The following is a 23,559-nucleotide window of genomic DNA, read 5'->3' as shown; positions in this document are numbered from 1 at the left end:
TTGCCAGCGAATCGAGGGTTAACGGGATTCTTGGCCGGTCCATTTGAAGTATGATTTTTGCATCTTGGCTGGTGGCGACTCGGTTCGACGAGGGAAATAGAGGGGAACGAACGGCCTGGCGTTGAACGCGCCAGCAGAACGGCCGATCGGGAGAGGATTGTAGCCGGCCACGCGGAATAATGTGACGGTATGAATTATGTGGGCGCCCGTTCGGAAACTTCGCGGATTATCAGCCCTCGTCCATCCAATCGCGATTGTCCGTGGGAGGGGGAGCATGAGTAATAGGCATCGAATGGCGTCGTGTGTAAATTAACGTTGCTTTAACACACCTGACGCCCCTGGACAGCCGTCGGCTCCGGTTGCCCCTAATTGGATGCAGTGCGTCCATCATCGTCGATAGTCCTCCTCGCCACGCACAAGAATGTGGCAAGGCGGTAATTCGACTGAGTGGATGATGATAATATTGATTTTAGTGGGAACTTCTGCTCCCGGGACTTGGTACGTAGGCTTCGCAACGTGAATACGAAGCTTCGGGAGAGTTGGACACTTCGCTGGACAGAGGCGCAGCTAGGATTGAGGGAGGGACAATATTTAATTCAGGGAGGAGCGATAAATAGTGAGACCGAATTTTGAGTTCGTGGACAGTGGGGTGGGGCTTATTTTTCAAATATGAAAATATGATCTAACTCGATTAACCGGCTACTACAACAAGCAAACTTATATGCTGATGCAGTTGATTTCTTTCATGAATCTGTTGACGTATTAAAGAGTAAATTGCACAGAATGCTAAGAGCGAAGGATCAAAATAGCTGGTAATCCGTTCACGCGACAAAACTAAAATTAATAGTATAGTATACATACACTTTTAATTCCACCCCTCACTTTTCACTTCTATTCTATTTTCTATGTATTTCTATTTTCTTTTTCTTTTCCTTTCTCATTCTCATTCTCATTCTCATTCTCATTCTTATTTTCATTTTCATTGTACATTTTTCACTTCTCATTACTCATTCTTCACCTCTATTTTTTTTTCATTTTTCTTTCCATTGTTAAGTCTAATTTGATATCGTATGCATATATTTAGATTTATTTTTATTCAACACGCATAATGTCATGTATCCTTGCTATATAATAGGTTCTAACCCGTTTATGATTAATAAATAAATAATGATCTTCGTGCCATTTCAATTTGTTCGTTCCATAAAAAATAAAATCGAGAAGAACATGAGCACAGTTGATCTATATTTAGGGGTAGGTCAATGATTGTGAAATTATATCGAAGGGCATGGAACACTGGAGATTTTCCCAAATGCGTGGATTTGTTCATTAAGAAAAATATAAACCGAGGAAAGGTGCCATTGTACCCCATCTGACGTATAATTAAGTGAAACAATTAGTAGATTGTAACCTGACGATAGGAAACAGACACTGTGTGATATCTAAGCCTCTGTGAATAATAAATTGAACAAATTATCAAATATAAATGTAAATGGAATATAATGTAAACGTGTAAATTAAAATATGGCCATTACATATTGAATTTCCATAATTTCTATAATCGACTCTCCTGAGCTACCTCTAAACATAAGAGTTTTTTGTCCAAAGTTTTTATATAATATCTGTACCTACATCTAAACAAAAAAATCAGGGTGTTACGACTTAAAAAAATATTTCATTTTGTCTTTAACTTTTAAGGTCCACCCTAATGTACGTGGTTAGGAATTATTACTATAACCACGGTCGTGTAATACGGAATTACTTTAGAATTTAATTTACTCTTATTTTGTAATAAATTAATTTCATTTTGGACGAACTGAGCCAGGGGCGGGAGGGGGGGGGGTAGACCATTCGTTGCACCCATGTCGCTGAGTGTTAGATGCAAAGTGGTTTTGAATTTTTTATCATTTACTTTTAGCTGCAGATGTGAGAAATTTGAGGCACTGCATTTAGCAGCATCCACTGATATCTGAAATTTTTTGCTGGAAAATTGTACTGTAGGAACTCGATACGTAGGTTTCACTCGTGAAGTAAAAGTTTCGAATGAGTTTGAATACTCTGTAGAATGGAGGCTTTCACCTTCTATTTTCAGTTCCAGATGTGGGAAATTCGAGGCATTGCGTCCGTCGCTACTATTATCTCGAATTTTTTTTTACGGAAAATTGTACCGTAGGAACTTGATACGTAGGTCTGGGTATAGGTCTGCTTTCATATTCGCAGCGTGAAATTTTGTGGGAAATTTGAGGCATCACGTTTAGTACCATTGGTGTCCCGAATTTTTTGCTTGAAAAGTCTACTGTAAAAACTCGCTGCGTAGGTTTCACTCGTGAATGTTAGGTTTCCAAAAATTTCGAATATTCTTCAAAATGGGAGCTTCCACCTCCTAATTTTAGCTCCAAATCTACCAAATGAGAAGCCAATTCATCAGCACCATCACAAATTTTTTGCTTGAAAATTCTACTATAAGAACTCAATGCATAGGTTTCACACGTGAATATTAAGATTCGAAAGATTTTGAATCCTCTTCAAAACGGAGACTTGCATCTTCTAATTTCAGCTCCAAATCTACCAAATGCGTCGCAATGCATTCATCACCACTAATATCCCAAATTTCTACTCGCAAATTCTACTCCAAGAACTCGATACCTAAGTTTCCTACGCGAATATTAAGTTTCCAAAGAATTTGAAAACTCTTCAAAAAGAAGGCTTCCATCTTCTAATTTCAGCTTCCAATCTACCAAATGCGTCGCAATGCATTCATCACCACTAATATCCCAAATTTCTACTCCCAAATCCTACTCAAAGAACTCAATACACTACTCCCCCAACATAAACATAAAGTGAAAACTCAGAAAACAGAATTTTCACATTTCACATCTTTCAACCTCTAACTCCTCGGTTTCAATTACCCATCGAAGAAATACTTACCTTCAAGACACAAATCCCTAAAATTTTGTAAATCTATCCCCCCCCATATGACTGATCTCCATCGCCTTCAATCCCTCCATTCGTACCTCCAATATATATATATATATATATATATATATATATATATATATATCTCCCCCGCCACGAAGCAAATATCAATCAAAACTCGCGTATGACGCACTCTCCACGTTGATCGACTGCAGACACCTACTTACGAGGCCAGGCGTGCTCGAGAAGCGATCGTTCCTAGTTGGAAAGTTACCTCGACACTTCGCCAGCGATAAGAAGTTTCCCCAGTTCCCCGAAATTCGAGTAAAGCGCCGAGGATCGTGCCATTAGTCAATTATATTATTCATGATAGATCACCCTAGACGCGTGAAAACTTGCTGCCTACGTCTATCCATTACTCACGCCCGAAGGACGTTTCCCTACGTGGAAATTGGTAAACCGCCTGAAACAGACAAAGGAAAGCAACCAGCCGTGTCCCGAACCTCGATAAAATTCCCTAGATCAGTATCGTTCCAAAGAAATCCAAAGTGCACGCTTCGAAATAGAAGAAAATGGAAACGTCTGTGTCCGGACTCCGGGTTAACGATTTACACGACTTCAGGATTATAATGCACATCCATTTTCATCGCCATCCGAGGGGTGCGTGGTTCGTTAGGGCGCTTCAAAGCTTAACGAAGGTGACCCCTTATTTTCGCGAATTCCAGCTCAAGCGGCTGCGAAACGCAGAATTATTTTGCACGATCTTTCAGAAAAAATGGCCCCTAACTAGGTAGATATTTCAGTTGCGTAATTAGGTGCCATTTATGCTTCGACACTTGCAACCAGGAACCCCCAAAGCAGAGTTAATCCTACCTTAAAATTTTGTGAAAAACTCAAGTTCAAATTTTTATGAGCCTAAAGTAAAATATCTGACAATTAAAAATGGTAACTATTCCATATTATATTCCGCTTCTTGATCACGTGCGAGTGCATGCATATATCGAGGGTAAAGAATAGCAGAACTTTGAGCTCCATTTTCTCATAAACTATGAAACTGTACCATGCAATATATATTATGGACCACCCATGTGCAGAATTGGAAGCAAATCGATGACTCAGATTCCGTGCATCCTTTTGCGAAGGATATTAAATCCGAAGCTACGGCGGAGTGACAGAAATTGCTCAATTTCAAATGGAAGATATGACACAATAAAGGCATCGTTTTTTTTCCACTCGATTTACTAGATCCATACGCTGAAAACCGCCACCATTATTTCTTTTACACTCCATACGTATCCAGGGCAAACTTATCGACTCGCGGCTGCCCCACGAGTGCATCCCCTTGTTCTCCCGCAATTTTACACAATACACCGCGAGAGCCCCGTCCTCGTCCAATTGTTTTTCTCATTAAAACGACGTGTGTGCACACAGCGCCTCGTTAAACGTTACCATTCGAACTTGCCCGCTAATTGCAATTGATACACGTCCTGGGCAACGAGTCCAACCCGGCGACGTGCGCCGATTAAATATCGAAACGGCGATCGGTGGTGCGCCGCGAATTTGTTCCACGTTTAACGAGATTCTCCCCCATTGGCCCGCGACAAAGCCAGTTCGCTGCGAAACGCGCCACGAAGGTTCGGCGCGAGGCTCAGGTGGCCATTTTGGTTCCAATCCGGTGGATCGGCAGGGCAGAGTATGTGTAACAATATTGCAAAAGCACGGGCGATTCCGTCGGGTGGTTTGCGAGAAAAACGAGTCCAAAGTTTCCCGGTTTTTGCACCCTCGATATATGCGCATGCGCGGGAAAGAAAGTGCATTAAAAGGGGAAGTTGGTAACATTAGGCAAATCTTGTGTGCGAGTAGAATAGTTCATTCGTAGGACAAACCTATTTTTTGTTGGTGCCACAGTGAAGTTTTAAGGGGTGAAATCACCCCTTGAAAAAAGTGCAGAATTTTATTTTTTGTGGAATATCTGGAAAACGGTGAGAGATATCGAGAAGAAATTTAAGAAAAGTTGCACCGTTTTTTATATCCAGAAAACTGTGTAAAAATAATTATCGAATTAAAGATTGGTGGTGGGGGTAATTTGAAAGATGTAACTTTTGTTTAAACTTCTTTTCGATAATTGACGCCTGAAAATTCGTTTTTTTTTCGATTTTGTGTTATAATTCGCGAACTGTAGGAGATAGTTTTTTTTTACCAAATGATAGTGCTAATTAAAAGAAATAACTTTTGTCTGAAAACCTTTTTTCTATCGAAGTTATGAATTTGCAACCTAATAGTGGTTAATGAACCTATAGGGGTTGCGAGTTATAACGCAAAATGGGGGAATTTTCGGGGGTCAATGTCACCCCCTTAGAGTGAATTTGCCCCTAATTTCCAATTATTCCTATAACTAGTTACTTAAATCGACCTTCTCGCACAGAAGTCTCTATTAATCAGCAAAAAAATGAATTTTTCAATTTTGAGTCTGGGTTTTCTCCGAAACTTCTGATAATTGCGTCTCCCGCACTTGGCACCGTGCTATGCACGGCGAGAACTATGCATATGCACAATTTCAGCCAAATCGGTGACCCAAAATTTATACACCCCGTAGTCGGTATATTTTTTTGAGAAAAAAAAATTTACAGCACTACTTAGGGAAGTTTGTACTCCGACTTCTCGCGCCCGGTTAAAGCCCCAGAGTGTTTTCTCCTCGGTAAAAACGTTAATTACCTTCACTTTCAGCACCTCCCTCGCGCTATGTTGCAGGAAGCTTCTAATGAAAGCCTTAGAGCGTAGCCTTAATGTAGCACCTACGAGGCAGCAGGGAAGACCGTCCCTCGCCGCTGGAAATTCCAGGGATTCTATCGAGCAAGGACTGCGAAAGAAACCTCACGCTGATAAGGGTGGAGGGCGAGGACTTTCGACGCTACGCTCCGCTGGATTTACCTCATCGCCAGGTAATTTGATTAAAGGATGATTTAGGAGGAGATACGCGACGAACCTGGCTATATATATATCTACTTTTACGTTGAACCTACGATCTTTAATATCCCGGGCGCGATACCCTCTCCCTTATTAACCCGGCGCGCTTTACAGCGGGGGTAGTAACTTACTGAAGTGATTTCGTTAAGGAAAACATCGTGACTCGAATATTGAGAGGGGAAAATTCAAACGGAGTGGAAAATTGAGGATGTGTTGTAAATTATCTTCTGTTAAGAAAGAAGTAATGGTCTGAGTTTCCTAAATAATTGCAAGGTTTATATCGGCGAGGGGACTGGAGGTGAAAGTTCTCTCTTTATTTGTATATACTCCACTTGATAAATGGATGAACAGTTTAAAAGGAACCACTTCTCGCAGTTGAACGGTTCTCTCGTAAGAAATTGTTGAGTTCTATGGGGCTTACTCAGAACGGGGGACGAAGTGGGCGGGGCGCCACGCCCGCAGGCGCTTCGCGCGATCTAATTGGCTGAAACTTTAACAGTCTTTTATAGAGAAACGGTTTGTTTGCGAGATATGGTTCCCTTTGAAGTTTTTGTCCTCTTATCGAGTAGAATATATAGACCTCCATTTTATAATGGATTTTTTTTTTAACAAATTGCACATCTAAATGTAAAGATTCGTGTAAGAAACTCGCGAACTTCACTTTTTTAATAGCGTCTGTAATTTTGAAAGTTTATACACCCTCGAGTTACGAATTTAGAAAAGCGAATGATAGCGTGGCTTGGCTAACGTTCGCTAGTTTCTGGCCAAAGCTGATACGTGTATATATCGTGGCTTAATTGATCAGCCGGCGCTCCACTTTATTTGCCACCGTTGACGATCAGAATCCGTGGATTTAATACCAACGGACATCTAAAGTGTACAAGTTATGCATGAAAGCGGCGAGCTTTGTGCCAGCCGATACTTTAATCCTTTTATACTCGTCCGGTCCGCTCTAGCGGACGAATAAATCAAGCTTACCTAACCGATTGAAACAATTCCGTTTCCCTATCGAGCCTTACCTCGATGCTCGTAGCTAATTCATTTGCTAGGATGAAATTCATCTCTGCCGATAAATTGCATGGACAAATATCTAAATCACACACCTTGGTCACCTGTATCCGAATTACAATTTGACTATCACGACACAATTCGGAAACTCATCAGAAACATTCCTGGAACCATTGGACTTGGTGAGACCACTATAAGTGGCTTCTACGAAAAGGAATAAATTAGTTTAAATTAAACTTCAGCGCTTGGACTTTTACGAATTAAATTTTAACTCGTGATTTTCTACAAATTAAACGTTTGCACGTGGACTTTTACAAATCATACTCTTGCCCATAAACATCTACGAACTAAACTTTTACACGTGAACTACAATCGTTTTAAAAATAAGAATTGAAAAGCAAGCATTAACAGTTATCTGAGATTTTCCTGATCTAGATTCTACATTACACAGAAGGGCGTGCTAATTCTCCCCTTATCTGCGCTAACCTCCCACCCTTTTTACGCGACCATCCTAGACTCTCAATAATTTCAATGTGTGCGCCAGTTTACAGTTATTGAATGGTGGTTGACTCGACTGTAAGCGAACCGCGGAACCCGCGCGAGGCGTCTAGAATTTCAGCCCTTATCTCGGAAGCTCGCGGGCGTGTATTGTGCCACGGCGACGCTCGCGAAATTCAATAAGTTATTACTTTCCGATCGGTTTAACGTTCCACGGATACCAGGTCCCCGCGATATTCCGTAATGAGGGCAGAGGGAGCGGGTGGAGACTTTATAACGTCACGCTGCGCGCCGGAAATTGAAGGGAAATAGAAAGGCGCGGCCGTCTTCTTTCTCGTTCCACGTTGGTCATCGTTATTTCCCCATCTAGCTGTCGTGAAATACAGGAAACTCCAAGAAGCCCCGATATTATCGCCAGGCGTCATGATTTCAATCGCGCTGTCCACGTGCCCGACAGGCGGGGCAGAATTTGTGAAAATACAGAGGAGGGGGACTGCGACGTAAGCGGATTAATTCGCTGGAAACGTGTTTTCCTTTACAGAGCGCCGCCGGTTTCATATGACACGTTTCAGTCGTGTCGCTCGTCGAGACAATAACAAACAAGTTGAAAACCTGGTGGTTATCCTACCTAACGAATCGTTGTTTTCTCCTGGAAAATCGCTGAAGTTCGAGATAATTGGACTGTGTTGTAGGAGAGCTGCTAATGGGGGAGGAGCGTTCCCCCCACCAGTGGACGACGCTAGTGACGTAAGAGAAAGGGAGGCGGAGTGAGGGTAGAGCTCCGCCCGCCCCCAGAAGCAGCTCTGCTGCCACCTAATATTGACAGAAGCTCTATAACGAATTTTTTATACTGTAGGAATATAGGTTTAGTAATTCCTGTGTTCGGGAGCCACGAAAAAAACGCACCTCCGGAAATGGGATTCGAACCCACGATCTTGCGGATCCTCTGCTTACTGGGCAGACGCCTAACCAACTTCGCCAAAGTCGATCCTCCGAGATCCCTCATTCCGGACTACCTTTTATAGCGACTACTGATCCCACAATACTTTCTTCGCAACTTTGCATCTTGTCATTGAACAGATCAAGCACGAATAAAAGAAAACGTTTTAGTTTTAATTTTGCGATACCTATATCTACCACTATTGTATTCTTTACAATGCTCCAGCACTTTCGAGGAAGAAAATGTAAACAGAGTTAAGCTAGGGTTCAAGCTGTAATACCCGCAAGGGAATTTCTGTTACGCGCCGATTTTTCATGGGGTTTACGTAGATTATAGTTCTCGAAAAAATATTTCACGTCTACTTTTCGTTATCGCCAGTGATCCATATCTAGGGGGAGAAATCAGCCCTCAAAGTTGAGAGTGAAAGACACGTTTGCCCCGATATCTCGGAAAATATGCATTATAGAGAAAAAAAACTTTTAGACGAAAATAATGTTTTTTTTAAACAAATTAAGCTACGTAATCAGATTCGTAATGCGTCCATTTGTTTAAACAATATACATTACAAAGTAGTCTTTCTTCACACGTTTTTCTTATAGATTGTTAGTCCATTTCGCGCGTATTAGACCAAAGGGGTGAAATATTCGATAGGCGTCAAATATTTATCGAGAACTATAATCCGAGAAATGTCATCAAGAATTGTCCCTTGCCGGAATAAAGGCACTTAAAGCACGTGTTTTTCTATCAATGGAGTTACTATATCAATAGAATGCTCTGCTAAACTATGATGAAACAGACCACCCTCCGTCGTCCAAACAGATTTCACGAGTGCAAACGCGCGGACCGACGACGAAGCTCGAGGGAATGGACTGTAGCGGGAACAATCGAAGCTGAAGAGGGTGTTTAGCGACTGCAGCCGAATGTGTGCCGCGCGATTAATCGGTCGTTCGTTGCTTTCTAGTCGCAGCCACGCGCCTAAATAATTACACTCTGGAGAACAGAAGGCAGAGGCGACTATTAGCTGCTGTTCAGCCCTAATCGATTGCCTACCCCGCTCCGCCACTGGTATTTAATCCCCCCGAGTCTTAAATCCTACTATAGGGCCAGAAGCTATCTCGGGCGCTGGGAACGTTTATTACAGTGGGTAATGGATTTGTCTCGACTTACCTGTAGGTAATGAAGGCGAAGACCAGCGCGACGAGGGACAGACTTCCGCCCAGGACCACGATGAGGCTCAAAACGCCGTCCTGATCGAACGAGCTGGCGATCCCCGTCGAGATCCCATTGGCCACGCCGCCGTTCGATTGCGGGAAGCCGTGGATCGCGCCCGTGTAAAATGTCTCCATTTCCTCCGCTATAGTCGCATCTGGAATCAATCGTCCGTGGTCTTATTGGAACCGATTTCTGACTTTTTGAGGGATATAATTTTCAATTTATTTATATTCTTGTAAATTTAAACATTGTGTCTAAATATCGGTGGATTTAAAGAAAAAGGCCCAGGTGGCAAACGGTCTGGGGCACCCTGTATACTATTATTTATACTATTAAAATTATAGGGAAAAAATATAGTATTTGGATAAAATCATGTTTTTTTTTTTTGGAAGATGGGGCTACCACCCTCCTTTGAAGAGAAAATAGGTCCTTGGACCGAATTATTTAAATCGTGAGAAGGAGATGGAACACTACAGCCACTCCTCTGTACAGTAGGGATAGAAAGTGACTAGTTTCGAGGTTTGGCGAACTAGTATCGAAGCATTAATATTTTTTCGGTAATTCTTGTTAATTCCTCCTGCAAACCTCACTATTCTCATGTATATCTATACTTTCGCTTATGAAAATTACTTATTACACTTATTATACTTTCAAAATTTATGAGCTTGCTGAATTATTTATAGCATGCAAATGTGATGCAACTACTACAATGCAACCTTTAGACTCGACCAGAAGCAGGGGTTGCTAGTCTATGTTCACGGGGTTGTAAGGGGTATAAAAGAGCCATGGACTGGATAAAATATACAATCTTTATTCGATTATTCGGATCTTGACTTGCCAATGTAATCTACCTAGTGCCAACGTAGGGTGCACTGATTTATGGGTTCTATAGGGAGCACCAGGAACACCGATTAAGATTTATGATCCTCGATATTATATGCTATTATACGCGTAAATCATCCCTCGATCCTATTACACTTTATGCATGGGTACTAGAGAATCATCGACTAGAAAATTGAAGTTAAATCGAGCGCTTTTTAACGGCCTCCCTCATTCTGTCGACACTTCCCATTCTAAGGAGAAATTTGTACTGAATAACGAGCCACATCGTTCACCTCAACCTGGATTTTCCCACATTTTTCCACTTTTCGAAGATTATTTATAATTTATGTACTCAAGCACCTCGTCGCCTCCAATTTCCAATCGCAAACTAAAGTCTCAAACTGCAAAATGAAAGAGGATATTTCAATTTTTTGTTTGCTGTGAGGATTTCGATTAATTCTATTTCTTTTACGGCTTTGAACCACCCCGTACATATAATACATGCGGAGGTAATAAAACATCGAGCTTGGCTTTTTGTGAAAATCAGTGAAATACTAAAATTTGAAACTTTGAAACTTTCAAATTTCCAAATTTTTAAATTTTTAAATTATTAATTTTTTAAATTTTCAAATTTTCAAATTCTCAAATATTCCAATTTTCAAATTCTCAAATATTCCAATTTTCAAATTCTCAAATATTCCAATTTTCAAATTCTCAAATATTCCAATTTTCAAATTTTCAGAGTTCTGAAATTTCAAAATTTTCAAATTCCAATCAACCAACTCTTGCAATAAAAATTCTCGTTCCAATAATGAATATTGTAATTTTCACAGACCAATTACCTCGAGCAGCCTGCAGCTCAATTAAACTGATACCCGAATCGCAGGTTAATTTGCAACGTAATGAGATGTAACAATCAACTTCCTCCGCATTCCCGAATTATTCAGCAACTAAACGAGACATCACCATTAATTCGGAAAACCGCAGTCTACCCTGCAGATACTTCAAATTATTCTGCATTCAAAGCAGATTCACCGATCCCAATATATTATAGGAATCGCCGATAATTAAAATCCCATGCAAACATTGTAATATTCATACTTCAAATAAAACCATAAATCAGGATCCCGCTCTTCTCATTATTAATCCACGTGTTATTCAACCCCAGCCCGTTAATCAAGATCTCAATATTTAATCCACTAACAGCCCAATATTTACTGAAATAAATTTTCTGCGATTTTCCAACAAAAGATTTCGACCGTTCCAATTGGCCATTTCAGTTGGTCCAGGGAAGCATAAAATAGTTTGAAGGTCGAAATGGAACGAGAGACCGGCATTCTTTTCGCCTGGCGACTGCCGGGGAAAGAGGGGTTGAAAAGAGGGTGGCGGAGGGGGGAGGCTGGGAAAATTTAATTTGCGACGGAGTGTCGCGTATCACGGGCAAGGGCAAATTGAAACAGGCCTGGTAATTTCCTGTAAAGAGGTGAATCAAAATGGCGCCCGACACTGCCGCCCGCAAATTGCGGCCTCCCCCCCCTTCACCTCCCTAAAATTCCGCATAATGCATCGCATTCCTCAATTAACTGCTCGGATCTATAGGTAATTGAAGACACCGGAAGGTGAATCGTTACGCTCAGTTTCAAAAATCGTCGAGTTTCCATGCTTGGGTAGAATTATTTTCCAAAAACATAAATGAAAAGTTTCGAAATTAAAAGGGGGGTTAGTTTCGGGACCGTGAATAACTTCGAATTTTTAAGCTTGAACGGGTGGTCCACTATGTAAGAAGATACGTGGTAAAATGAATTTATCTGTTCTAGGAATAACAGAACGCGGGAAAAGTAGAATATTTGAAAAGCAATGCATCCCGGTTGTAAAAGATCGGGTAATGGAGGTTCCCATTGCCAATTTAAACGATTTCGGTAGAATGTAGAATTCGTTCGAGTTGATATTTAGAATTTAAAATTCATTATATCGTGAGCCAAGCTTCACCTGAACCTCGAGCACAGTTTTTTCTCAGAAATGATACACCTTGCCAGAAAAGTGTCGCAGCGAGTGCTGGTACAAATTATCACGAGCACAGAACGTGGAGTGAGCTAACTTCGTGCGATTAGCATCTGCTTCACGCTGCTACAATATTTCGCGCGCACGGTTTAGAGCAAAGCCACGTCTTAAGCTCTCGGCTAGACCATACTCGCGAAATATCGGAGAAGTGTAAAGCAGATGCAAATCGCGCGAAGTTGGTCCATTCTCCGTGCATTCGTGGCAACTGGAGCGATATCTTTCAGCTAAGTGTACACAGTTTCGGGCGTCCATAACCTCGAATACTTTCCCCGGCAATCGGGCTAGGATTCATGGCTATTCCGGCGGCGTAGCTCGGGCGAGTGGCTCGATGATTGGTGGTTGGAAATAAGTTAAGGGAATAATCGTTTCAAGACACGTAAGTGCCGCGGAGTCACGCGATACGCCTCACCACGGCAATCAGAGGCTAAACTTCTTCAATATATCCTAAACTTCCGCGGGAGAAACTTTCCCTTCTCGTGTTTCTTCCAACTCGATGGCGACCGTCAAACTTATCAGGCAAACTCGCGTGGACTGATCCTTATTCCCAGCAAGAATACGCGCAAACACGAAAGCACTAGTTGAAGAGGACACAGCCAAGGGGAATTGCCACAGCGTTTGTCCCCCTTTTATTTGTATCTCCCTGGCTATTTCTGCGAGAGAGGAGACGGGTTGTCGATCAAGGGAGACAGTTGTTTTTGTAAAAAAAAAAACGTCCCCGTATGTGAACGACGACCAACAAGCTGTGCCCCGTCGTGTTTCTGTATCTCGTTTCCACATGGATTCGGGAGTCGTTAAATGTGGTGACCTTATCGGTCGGCTTTCCGGCTCGATTCACGAGAACGCCCGTTCCCGTTTACAAACAAACTGACCGATTCCCAGAACACGCTCCCCCCCTCCCCCCTCCCCCCTCCCCCCGTGCTGCGCCCGTTAATGGCCCCGCTAATGCTCGGCCCGTGGCACGTTCGCCTCTGTAAAAGTTCGCTCTTTCCGCGAGCTACGGTCCGCGGTGAATTACAATCGAAAGGAAAGAATTGCCCACGAACTCGTTGCGCCGCATTGGGAATTTAAACGAACGCGTGGGGAGTTTCCGCGATCAGAACGTCGAGAACGGATGTTAATTTTAAGGCTGCGAATGCTTTGTGTAATTGAAATCATTCTTTGGGAATTATTTTGTTGGTTTCTTGGGACGATTGCGATTGACTGGCTTTTCTGATTGCACTGGAATGGGAATTATGAAATTATGCTCTTTCGGGGACTAGGTTAGGGATATTTGGAGTAACTTTGGTTCAGTTTAAGTTGGCATTAGGTGAGAGTTAGATGTTAGTTGAATAACTGTGGTATAACCTAACTTAAGTCTCATTGTCAGTTAGAATTCAATAAACCCCAGCCTTAGATATGCGGTTTAGTGCATTATTACTTCTAGAATTATACAAGCAATAAAAACTAACCTATTTCGCTCGCACAAATGGAGCTCGATTTCTTTGCCAGAGCAATCGTTTCGAGTAGAGATGTATCGACTAGAGGCCGACTGGTCGGTTAAGTCGACTATCCGGCCACTTTTGTAGTCGGCGACTAGTCGGCCAAAACCCTAGGCGGTACATCTCGAATTTCGAGTGTTCAAAGATCGCGAACGATTTCTATAACTATAATTACTTACCTCTTTCAAGCAGCATTGTGACTTCAGCAAAAGCAATCACAAAACAATCCTGCCCATAACCTTTGATTACTTTGCCCTTTTATAAATATATAACCTTACCATAAACCATAAAGAATCTACATACGTCCATTTTAAACAGTGACGTCATTTCAATCGTATTTCCATCGATTTTCTAATCTACAAAGAAATCCTGCCCACTATCCATCACTCCATATCATCACTAAAATAAAATAAACAGTACTGGAGATATTTATTGCATCACCCAAATACTTAGCGTGTATTCGCGTCCACCTCATTTAGTATAATATTAATACCTATCCGTAAAGTATTTTTACACGATTGTTAACTAGACACACAGTGCCCGATACCTTTGTTAAAATAATTCTAATACCAGCTATGTAGATTTGAAAGAGATGCAATAAATATTCCCAGAACCGTATAATTGATTAGCAGTTCTATGGACTCACCTTACGAAGCACAGGAATCCTCCGAGAGACTCTCAAGTGAAGTCGCGCTACGGTACGGTCTGTCCCTTCACATTTCCCTGCGTGCCACGTGCCCACGGCGAACACGTGCTCCGAGGTGGTTGGAGAAGCGATCGCGTGTCCTTAAGTCACGAGTTAAACCGTGTCCTCGAAACGAGAGTAACAGACCATCGGAATGCCCCTCGTTTCTCGCGTGTACAAACACACCAACATCCCCCGCGGCAATTTGAAAGCTCGCTGCACGATCGCTTTCGTTTTCCCTCGAAGGTCACCCACACGACGAAACCACTCCGCGACTGTCGCCCGAAGGAAACACTTTCCCACGACTCGCGAAACTAGCAACGTTTATCCGTGGTTCCTTCGCGATCCCTGCCACGACAAATAGTCCCAAATTCTTGGGGATTTGATTGATGGTTGCCCTGACCGATGCTGGTCAATCAAAGATGGCACTGCGCGCCACACATAGCGACGCGTGAACTAATAAAGCTTTCAAATACTTTCGCTGATTGTCAGTAAAAGTGGGAAAAAGTTTGCACGATTGAAAGTCACTTCGTTACGTTCGGAGAGGTATGGAGATTTGTTGGGGATAATAGTTTTGAGCTGTAGAAGCAGCTGTCAGAAGGAATGAACTTAACGCGTGGTCACTGACTCGATCGTCCGATGTAGCAGCGTAGAACAACGCGTACGATCTGCTCGAGCGACAACGGCGAACTGCGACAAAATCAGTTCGCGCTCAAGTCGCTTGCGCAACCGATGCCGCGCATGTAACTGACGAATTAGGCGCGGCGGGGAGCGAAAACATTTGAACAAAAGGGTTATCGCCGTTGCGATGGTAAAGTTGCGAAACTGTAAAACTTAATTAACTTTAAAACTTTACTATAACGCACGTTGGCGGCAAGCAAGTAAAATCGTGCGTTTAGCCCAGATTTGCAGAAATTACACTTTCGAAATTTTAATAGATGATGCGCGAAATGTCACGCTCCTTATACTGTAGAAATACTTTCGCCATAAAAATGTTATGCGTCGTTTGACGTTAATACACTATAATCTTTAAGGTAACATATTATCTGTGTCTTTTATATTCCAGGTGCAATGACAAATCTTTACTTGACAATAAAATGTTTATGAAATTCAATTGAAATGGAGGTGTTAATTTATATTTAATCTTTTATACGTTTTATGTAGTTCTTTTTTTAAACGAAATCTTGTGAAACAAATTCTACGTGTTTACTGTTAGTCCTTTGAGATATTACATTTTGTTTATGTCAGTTTTATTAATTGAAACGAAAAGACACGAAATTGATGCTGTAAAACAGGTGGAAAATTAAAAATAAAAAAAGGTGGAAAATTCGCGGATATTTGTTGGCGATTAAGAGGGGGAGGGAAAAGGTAATTTGGATTATTAATGTTTACTAAAAATTGTAGCAACAGTACACTATTAATAACATTTAAATAAATTAATTATATTCTTTTACTCAATTGGAATTTCAAATGCCCGAATAATAATTGAGAAGGCACTCCCTGAATATTTCTACGTTAGAGATTCTGGAAATTTTGTCACATTTCTGTTAAAAATTAAATAAAGTTATCAACAGTAACAATTCACCTGAAAATAGCGGGAAAAGTTATCGATGCGAATAATCAAAATTATCGAATACATGTCTTCCAATAAAGAAACAATATAACTGCTTGTGCCGCTAGTGAACAAATCTTTCTCAATAGAATTTTCATGAAAATCGAAATGCTTTCATCAATTTTCCATCAATAATAGAAATTCACGGCACGTTTTCAACGGTCATTTATTTCATTGAATTTAAATTTACGCATTTGGTCGTTCGAACAATCGATACCAACGGCTGTTTCTTTGCAATTCATGCGGCAAACACGCAGCAGTTTCCAAGCACATTTTCCAGTAATTGAATACAGAAACGATGGACACTGAAAGCTCAATTTGAAAAAGGAACAATGCTGTAACATGCACAAACGAAATAAAAGTAAAACGTGCTTATGTTCCTCCGTTCTGTTTCCCCAGAGAATTGAAAGAGAAACGCGCGCAAGTGGAAGGGCAGGCGGTTAAAAAACAAATCTCCGTTTATTTCACGTTTCGTACATACAAAAAGTTAAAATCTCGTTCTTATCTATAAAATACATATTTAGTAGAATAAAACGCAACAGTCAACTTTCAGATAGAGAAGTAACTTTCGATCTAAGAGTGGGCACTTAAATCTGTGCACGCTTCGGTGAATATCTCAACACTTTCTCGATACAATTGAAAAGCGCCTTTACTAAATCCAAAGCCGAGAGAATATCGTACAAGCTCGACATCCGATCGAAGGAACCGCACGAGCCGCTTTGAACATACGACTCTCCACACCACCGAAGAACAACCACAATTCTCGTTACGGTAATTTAGAACAATACTGTAACAACAATCTCCGAAGCAGGTGGCGTCGAGTACACGCGCGTCTCTTCCCGTCGTTAACTTAATTAAATTTACAACAATTTACACGCCTATCACAAGAGAGTTGTAGAATTTATACAATACGCTAGCCCTCGAAGGAGAATAAGCTAAAAGCCTGGGCGAACGATCAATCCATGGGACTGTAGTCGTTGCAAAATTCTATCCCGTGATATGTCTCCGCTATCCACTCCAGCAGATACTTTATTTTCTGCGTTGCTTCGTCCGACGCCTTGAAGTCCGAAATAGCTTCCATCACGCACTTCGATAAATGCTTCAATATAGGCTGCAAGTGAGAAAGAAGAACGTTATGGTTCGATGCGAAGAATAATTCTACTAGCGGACAGTGCGAGGAGAATAATTTACCACGGGCCAGTCTTGTCTAAACAGAGCTACGCATTGATCGCTAAGGGTATCGATATCTAGGATGTCCTTCTCGATTAATCTCTTAATGAACTTGCCAAGGAATGGCCAAGTGTCGTCTTTACCGGACTGTGCCAGCAACATCACATTCCTTGGACTGAGTATTCTATTTAAAGGAGAATCGAGTTCCAAATCCTTCCAACGATTCATCATCCATATCTTCATAAATTTGTCTTGAACCTTCAGTGTGAGCAGGTCACTTCGATATGCGACTGTTAATATAAAAGAAGGATTATTAATCATATCTTTCGCGGTGTGTAACAGGGTTATGGAAGATTAATATTATTTTTTACCTAAGAATAACGCGAAATCTGTACTAAGGGAGTGCAAGACCTTCTCAGGCCCCACTACGAGGTCAGCTCTTTCGTTCAGAGTTTGATACAGGTTGTCCAATATGGTCGATACAGATGCCACGGTCAGAGATTCTCCAGCATTGTCGAGTATATTCCAGACGCATTGCTGGAAGGATTGCAATTTAATAAGGTGGGGCTTAATTAGGGGTGGGTTCGAAGCTAATTTCTAAATTCTCGAAACGCGGATTCGGAAGCTTGTAAGGCATCGAAATTCTCTCAACTCTTAACTCTCAACTCTCAAAACTCTCAAATTTCAAATCTTTCAACTCTCAACTCTCAAAACTTGAAGTTCTGATTCTGTTTTGTAAGTGGAATATTTTGCTTTAAAAACTGAAGTCAACAAAATTTCTGCATAAATCTCTACTGACCACACTGCGAACGATTCGTTATTCAATGATTCTATACTTTTTCTTGCCCGTGTTTCGAGAGTTGTAAATCACGAAAAAGAAGGACAAACTTTCGATTTCTCGAAACTCAAAATTTTCTTGAGTCTCGAGGTTTCCAAGCTTCGATAAACCCATCCCTAGTTTTAATATTCGTTTCGAAACCCCCGTAGTATGCACGAATATTTACTCTCAAGTCATCCATGATGGTCGTAGGACAGGCAGCGTTGGGGTTGTGTTTCTTCTCTTGAGCGCAATGCACCGGCGAGTTGTTCTTCAGGAACCTGTTCAACTCCAGCTCCATATCTTTCACGAACAACGAGCCACCCACTATATGTGACTGTATCCACTGGTGTATGCGCTCCGTGGCCATCCTCGTGGCAATTTTCACGCACATCTTCTTCACTGTCGTCGACGAATCTTCCGCCAACAGAGATTCTATAGATTTAGCCACGCGAGCCTCGCAAGTCGCCGGTATGGTTGCTTCGCAATGGTCCTTCAATTCCTTAGACACGTTCGTAGCTAAAGTATTCATGTCATTCCCCAACGACGCCTACAAAGACAATCGCGATATGAACCTCGAAAACAACATTTCTCGCTATTCTAAAAAAAAGAATAATCAAGAAGACTCTACTACTATAATGTCCACTACAAATCACCTTGAACTCTGTAATACTGTTACTCAACGGTTCCTCCAGCTTCTCCGATTGTCTCTCGCTCATCTTTTTCTTCAGAATCTTCCTGAATGTGTTGAGATTCGTCTCTCTGGACGACGTTAGTAACGTGTTACATATATGCTTGACGCAAGTCGAGGCAACTCGCTCGGACACGAAGTCCACCGTTTTTCTGGTGGACGCTGGTTGTCCGTGAAAAAATGCTTCCTCCAATTGCAACTGTCGAAACATGAAGAATATAATATTTCCATTTACGGGACACTAGGGTGACCCTTATTGTCAACTTTAATACCTGATCGACACCTTTTCCTGGTATCCGAAAGCAATAAACTTTCTCAGGGACTATATTTTATGAGTTGAAACCGTTCTACGGGTTGAGAGGAAAGATACGAGAAAAAAATCAACACGTATAAATAAGGGCCACCCTAATGGGACACCTACGAAGATAGATCAGCTCACCTCTAAATGCTTTATACCCGCCCTCCTGGCAGACTTCAATTGGCTAGAGACAGGCGTAATGTGTCTGTTCGAATTGTAATTGTGTAGATTCACATTGGAATTCGCTACGGATACGTTCAATCCAACTGGAGGGCAGCATATGCGCAGCGTTCTCTCACTGATCATTTCTAGTTTATCCAAATTGTATTTAGCGGACGTAACAGGCACTACAGGTTCCTCTAAAAACGCATTCCTCTGCACGTAATGTTTGTCGAGCTGCTTAAGGCTCCGCAGCTCCTTCACTTTACACGTCTTCTGCCAAGTGGGGTACAGATCCTTCGGGAGATTTGGCAATTCGTATAACCAACCTAAAGTGGACTTGAGAAGAATCGCTGTTCTTTTAGAAATGGGACTATCAGGCACAGAAAAGTCGGACTGATTTACAGTGTTGTATATGTAGTACAAAAGCTCCAGGATCTGTTTGTAATACGGCAATCGGAGCGACACAGGGTCCAACATCGCCAAGTACTTTGCTATCCACGGTACGGTCAATGATAATTTTCCTAATGTTATCGCGTTGTGGAGACAAAGGCGCAGATTCACTATTGGCAGAACCTGAACGGAGAGCGTATTAGTTTCAATTGTCAATGCATTAAACTTTGAATACAAATACATCCAGCGCGTCACTTACTTTACTTCTCGCTTCCACCTGCGTTGCGACCAACTCTTTAAAGTTGCTCGATTCTGACCTATACGGCAAAGACACGACGAGGCCCAGCACTTTTGCAAGGAGTCGCAGGCTAGATAAACAAGTGATAAAATTTTGCTGCGCCTGTTCGTCGACCGTTGTCTCTGTTGCAAATAGATTATGTTACAACCATGTATTTACATACGCAACTTGTGCTAATACTTCAAACTGCGGAGTGCGTCATACCCGAATCTTCTATTTCGCTGCCACTGAACTGAGTATCGTTCAACTCCATTATTTCGTGAACCAGACAATTCTCCAAATGAACATAAAAGATTGGGTTAAAGGCGAACAATATGAAATCTTTGAAGAACTCCTGAACTCCTGGGAAGGACGGCCCGGTGACTTGGTTGTTAGAGGACTGCGGAGTTACCAATCGCTTCTGAAGCTGGTTCAACTTCTTTGGGTTCACATTCTTCAATGCCTTCAAGAAACTTATACTCTCATCGTCTTCCGCTTCTGCCTACGGATAATAAAAGGCAAGTAAAGAACTGAGAACCAACGAAAAATAGAAGCTGCCCTTAACGGGTCATTCTGGTAATCACGCCGCAAAATTCGGCAACATTCAGGCTTTTTTTCTCAGTGAATACAACGAATAACAATGTCAAACTTTTTTTTTTCATTTATTAAGCTTCTTGTAATGTATACGGAACAATTTTTTAAATACACTTTTAATTGTGTTTTTTCAATGTTATCTGGAATTAAAAATCGCGTCTTTGAAAAGAAATACCTCCCTGGCGGGAGTGATTTAAGCTCACAGACTCATCTGAAACAAGAAAACCAAGCTGATTCTAAATCTTTATGAGTACCGCTATCGCAGGTGCCAGAATTAGCCACGTAAGTCAAAATTTAACAAAATTGCGCGCATTCAAACTTCAACTAAAAATGGAAAATTTCGAAACTTGAAGTTTGAATGCGCGCAATTTTGTTAAATTTTGACCTACGTGGCTAATTCTGGCACCTGCGATAGCTGTACTCATAATGATTAAGAATCAGCTTGGTTTTCTTGTTTCAGATGAGTCTGTGAGCTTAAATCACTCCCGCCAGGGAGGTATTTCTTTTCAAAGACGCGATTTTTAATTCCAGATAACATTGAAAAAACACAATTAAAAGTGTATTTAAACAATTGTTCCGTATACATTATAAGTAGCTTAAAAAATGAAAAAAAAAAAACGTTTGACATTGTTATTCGTTGTATTCACTGAGAGAAAAAACCCTGAATGTTGCCGAATCTTGCGGCGTGATTACCAGCATGACCCCTTAAGCGAACGTTAATCTTTAAACCTGCCTGCTGTCTGTTCTGTATGCACGAGATTAAGAGTTGAGATTTGAATAGTCTAGCGAAATGATAATAATTTATAGTGTCGTTGTGCAACGTCAGCATCCTTCGTATTTTACTCCCCAAAGCTATCTGGAATATCCACCCAGGCACCGAATGATTCTCCTCCCATATTCTAAATATCTCGTAAAACGAGTCTCTCTGACTTTTGAAAGTTTGAAAGGCAACGGCGGATGGGAAATTCTGACGATTGTCAGTGTCGATTTGGAAACACACACTCAATTCCCCCATTGTGTGCGAGTAGCTGTAACGAACAAACAAATGCATTAGTTACATGAAACAACACAGATCTTTAATCTAATAGGCATAGTTTGCAGAGAATCCAGTTTCCCTGCGAACGTGCAAGCAAATGCGAGATTGCATAATAACATTTTTAATAATTTAACGCAATATATTGCTGTTATTTTTTTAACTATTGGAAAAGCAAAGGAAACTTAATAGAATATTAGGATTCGCCTTTAAGCTATTATTTACAGAGATTTCAATATCAGTGTATTTTTTTTAAATGGAAGTATATACTTTTATTCTTTGAACAATAATTTACTGGATACCTTTATGAGTAAAAGACACCAAGCGGAACTGAAATTGGCCACGATATATGGTAAATTATTGTTCAAACATATGCTGCGTGCACATCGTTGAAAGCATCTTGAAACGCATAATAAAAGTATACAGTTCCATTTAAAAAAAATACATTGATATTGAAATCTCCGTGAATAATAGCTTAAACGCAAATCCTTATATTCTATTAAGTTTTCTCCATCGAATCATACAAATATTTTTTCGCTTCTTCAATAGTTAGAAAAATAATAGCGCGTATGCGAAGCGTAAACGCGCCCGAAAAGGTGTGTTCTTTCGTAAATTTTTTTATACATACTCATTCACTCAAATCGTTGAATACATGACGTTGACGTCGACTAATTTCGATGGTTTCTAGGTTATGTTTACAATACACCTTAGAATTACTGTTCGATGAGAGAAAGCTTGTGCGATATCGTTGCACGTATCCACAATCTTTGGGCCATAGAAGATTTTTAACCGCTACAAGGCTGTATTTTATGATGCACATATATTAATATCTTATCGTCCTACATTCCAACCGTCCACAGCTTTCGTCCCATGCCGATCTAATGGCATCCATCTTGCGCTCGAGAGTTGGTTAGCACGTTTCACCCACTAACGGCCGGCAATCAGCGGGCCTTGTGATGTTTCGACATCCTGTATATGTCGACTGTCGCTGCCGCGTATCTTTTAATCGTAATTCGGCTAATCCAACCTTACCTGAAACTTATTTCATTATCTCATCACGCCTGCAATATTTTCTAAATTTAAAGGCATTTTTCTTACGTAAACCGCATATAAGCTTTCGAATAAAACCAAATTCAATAAAGTCGGTCCACGCATGACAGAGATATCGTAATATAGTCTCATGGATCAGTCGGGAACGGTAAGATTTTTCTTCTGATTCTTCTTCAACCAAATTTGGTCGACATAATACGTATACGCGTTACACGCACATAGAAAATTCAATACCGGGATCCCGGCTGTTTTTTGGATTCCATTTTGATATTTTTCAGTTGTTCATAAAGTAATTTACGTTTTTAAAAATTCTCGGGATAAGTTATAACTTGATACAGGGCCGTTCCTGGGTTTTGGCCGCCCAGGTGCGGGGGCACCTTCTGCACCCCCGCCAGGAACGGCCCTGACTTGATATATCAAATTCCGTGAGTTTTAGAATAAAAAAAAAACAGCCGGGATCCCGGGATTGAATTCCCTACACGCACACCTTCAGCCAAAAGAAACTAATACATGTTTCGTTCGTCAATCGCTATCTTCACTATGCAATCTATTCCAAATTTTGACAACTTACCGTCAAGTTATAACCTGGCGAGTGTCAAATAATTTGTCAAAATTTGAGATCCCTCGTGTTTTTACATATATGTATCGTTGTACCATTGAATTGCAACCAAAATGTTTTTTATTTGAAACTAAACTAGTTTTCAGCTTACTTTGATTTCACATCTTTTTTTATATTGTAATTATTATTCTTTTTTTGTGATTTGATAATACTCCTTTTCGTCCTCGACTTTTTCATGTACTTGGAGTAATTTTTTTACTTTTTTGAAGTTTTCTATGGGGATTTCCCTTTCTCAGAAACGCGCCACCGGCGCGACGTATGT

At 41.0% G+C, this 23,559-nt stretch overlaps 2 protein-coding genes across 3 annotated transcripts in view; both read right to left on the bottom strand.

The window, feature by feature from the left end:
* The window catches only part of LOC143366199 (cadherin EGF LAG seven-pass G-type receptor 1), a 92,055-nt gene extending 76,790 nt beyond the window's left edge, over nucleotides 1-15,265 (bottom strand). For both annotated transcript variants that reach the window (XM_076807052.1, XM_076807054.1), the window contains exons 1-2: nucleotides 14,546-15,265; nucleotides 9,494-9,692 (exon numbers count right to left, since the gene is read on the bottom strand). In XM_076807052.1, coding sequence (XP_076663167.1) covers nucleotides 9,494-9,672 — 179 coding nt within the window. In that variant the 5' untranslated portion in view covers nucleotides 9,673-9,692; nucleotides 14,546-15,265. The remainder of the gene's footprint in view (nucleotides 1-9,493; nucleotides 9,693-14,545) is intronic.
* A 1,371-nt stretch (nucleotides 15,266-16,636) lies between these two features.
* Nucleotides 16,637-22,548, bottom strand: Dlt (codanin-1 like protein dlt). Its single transcript, XM_076807050.1, has 10 exons — nucleotides 22,257-22,548; nucleotides 21,325-21,623; nucleotides 20,227-20,499; nucleotides 19,984-20,144; nucleotides 19,314-19,907; nucleotides 18,840-19,073; nucleotides 18,371-18,733; nucleotides 17,738-17,903; nucleotides 17,388-17,656; nucleotides 16,637-17,307 (listed from the first exon to the last, which is right to left on the bottom strand). Exons 2-10 carry the CDS (start codon nucleotides 21,608-21,610, stop codon nucleotides 17,152-17,154), a joined length of 2,502 nt encoding a protein of 833 aa, XP_076663165.1. The 5' UTR covers nucleotides 21,611-21,623; nucleotides 22,257-22,548; the 3' UTR covers nucleotides 16,637-17,151.
* Nucleotides 22,549-23,559: the final 1,011 nt, after the last annotated feature.

This window comes from Andrena cerasifolii, chromosome 2, assembly GCF_050908995.1.
Source record: "Andrena cerasifolii isolate SP2316 chromosome 2, iyAndCera1_principal, whole genome shotgun sequence".
Lineage (NCBI taxonomy): Eukaryota > Metazoa > Arthropoda > Insecta > Hymenoptera > Andrenidae > Andrena > Andrena cerasifolii.
The sequence above is the reverse complement of the archived record's forward strand: the minus strand, read 5'-3'. Positions and strand labels throughout refer to the sequence as shown.

Coding starts and splice junctions, on each gene's coding strand:
- Dlt (XM_076807050.1), bottom strand. CDS start 21,610: ATGGGGGAATTGAGTGTGTGTTTCCAAATCGACACTGACAATCGTCAG. Junction 20,145..20,226: donor CAGCGAAATAGAAGATTCGG/GTATGACGCACT, acceptor TATTTGCAACAG/AGACAACGGTCGACGAACAG. Junction 17,904..18,370: donor CCATCATGGATGACTTGAGA/GTAAATATTCGT, acceptor CAATCCTTCCAG/CAATGCGTCTGGAATATACT.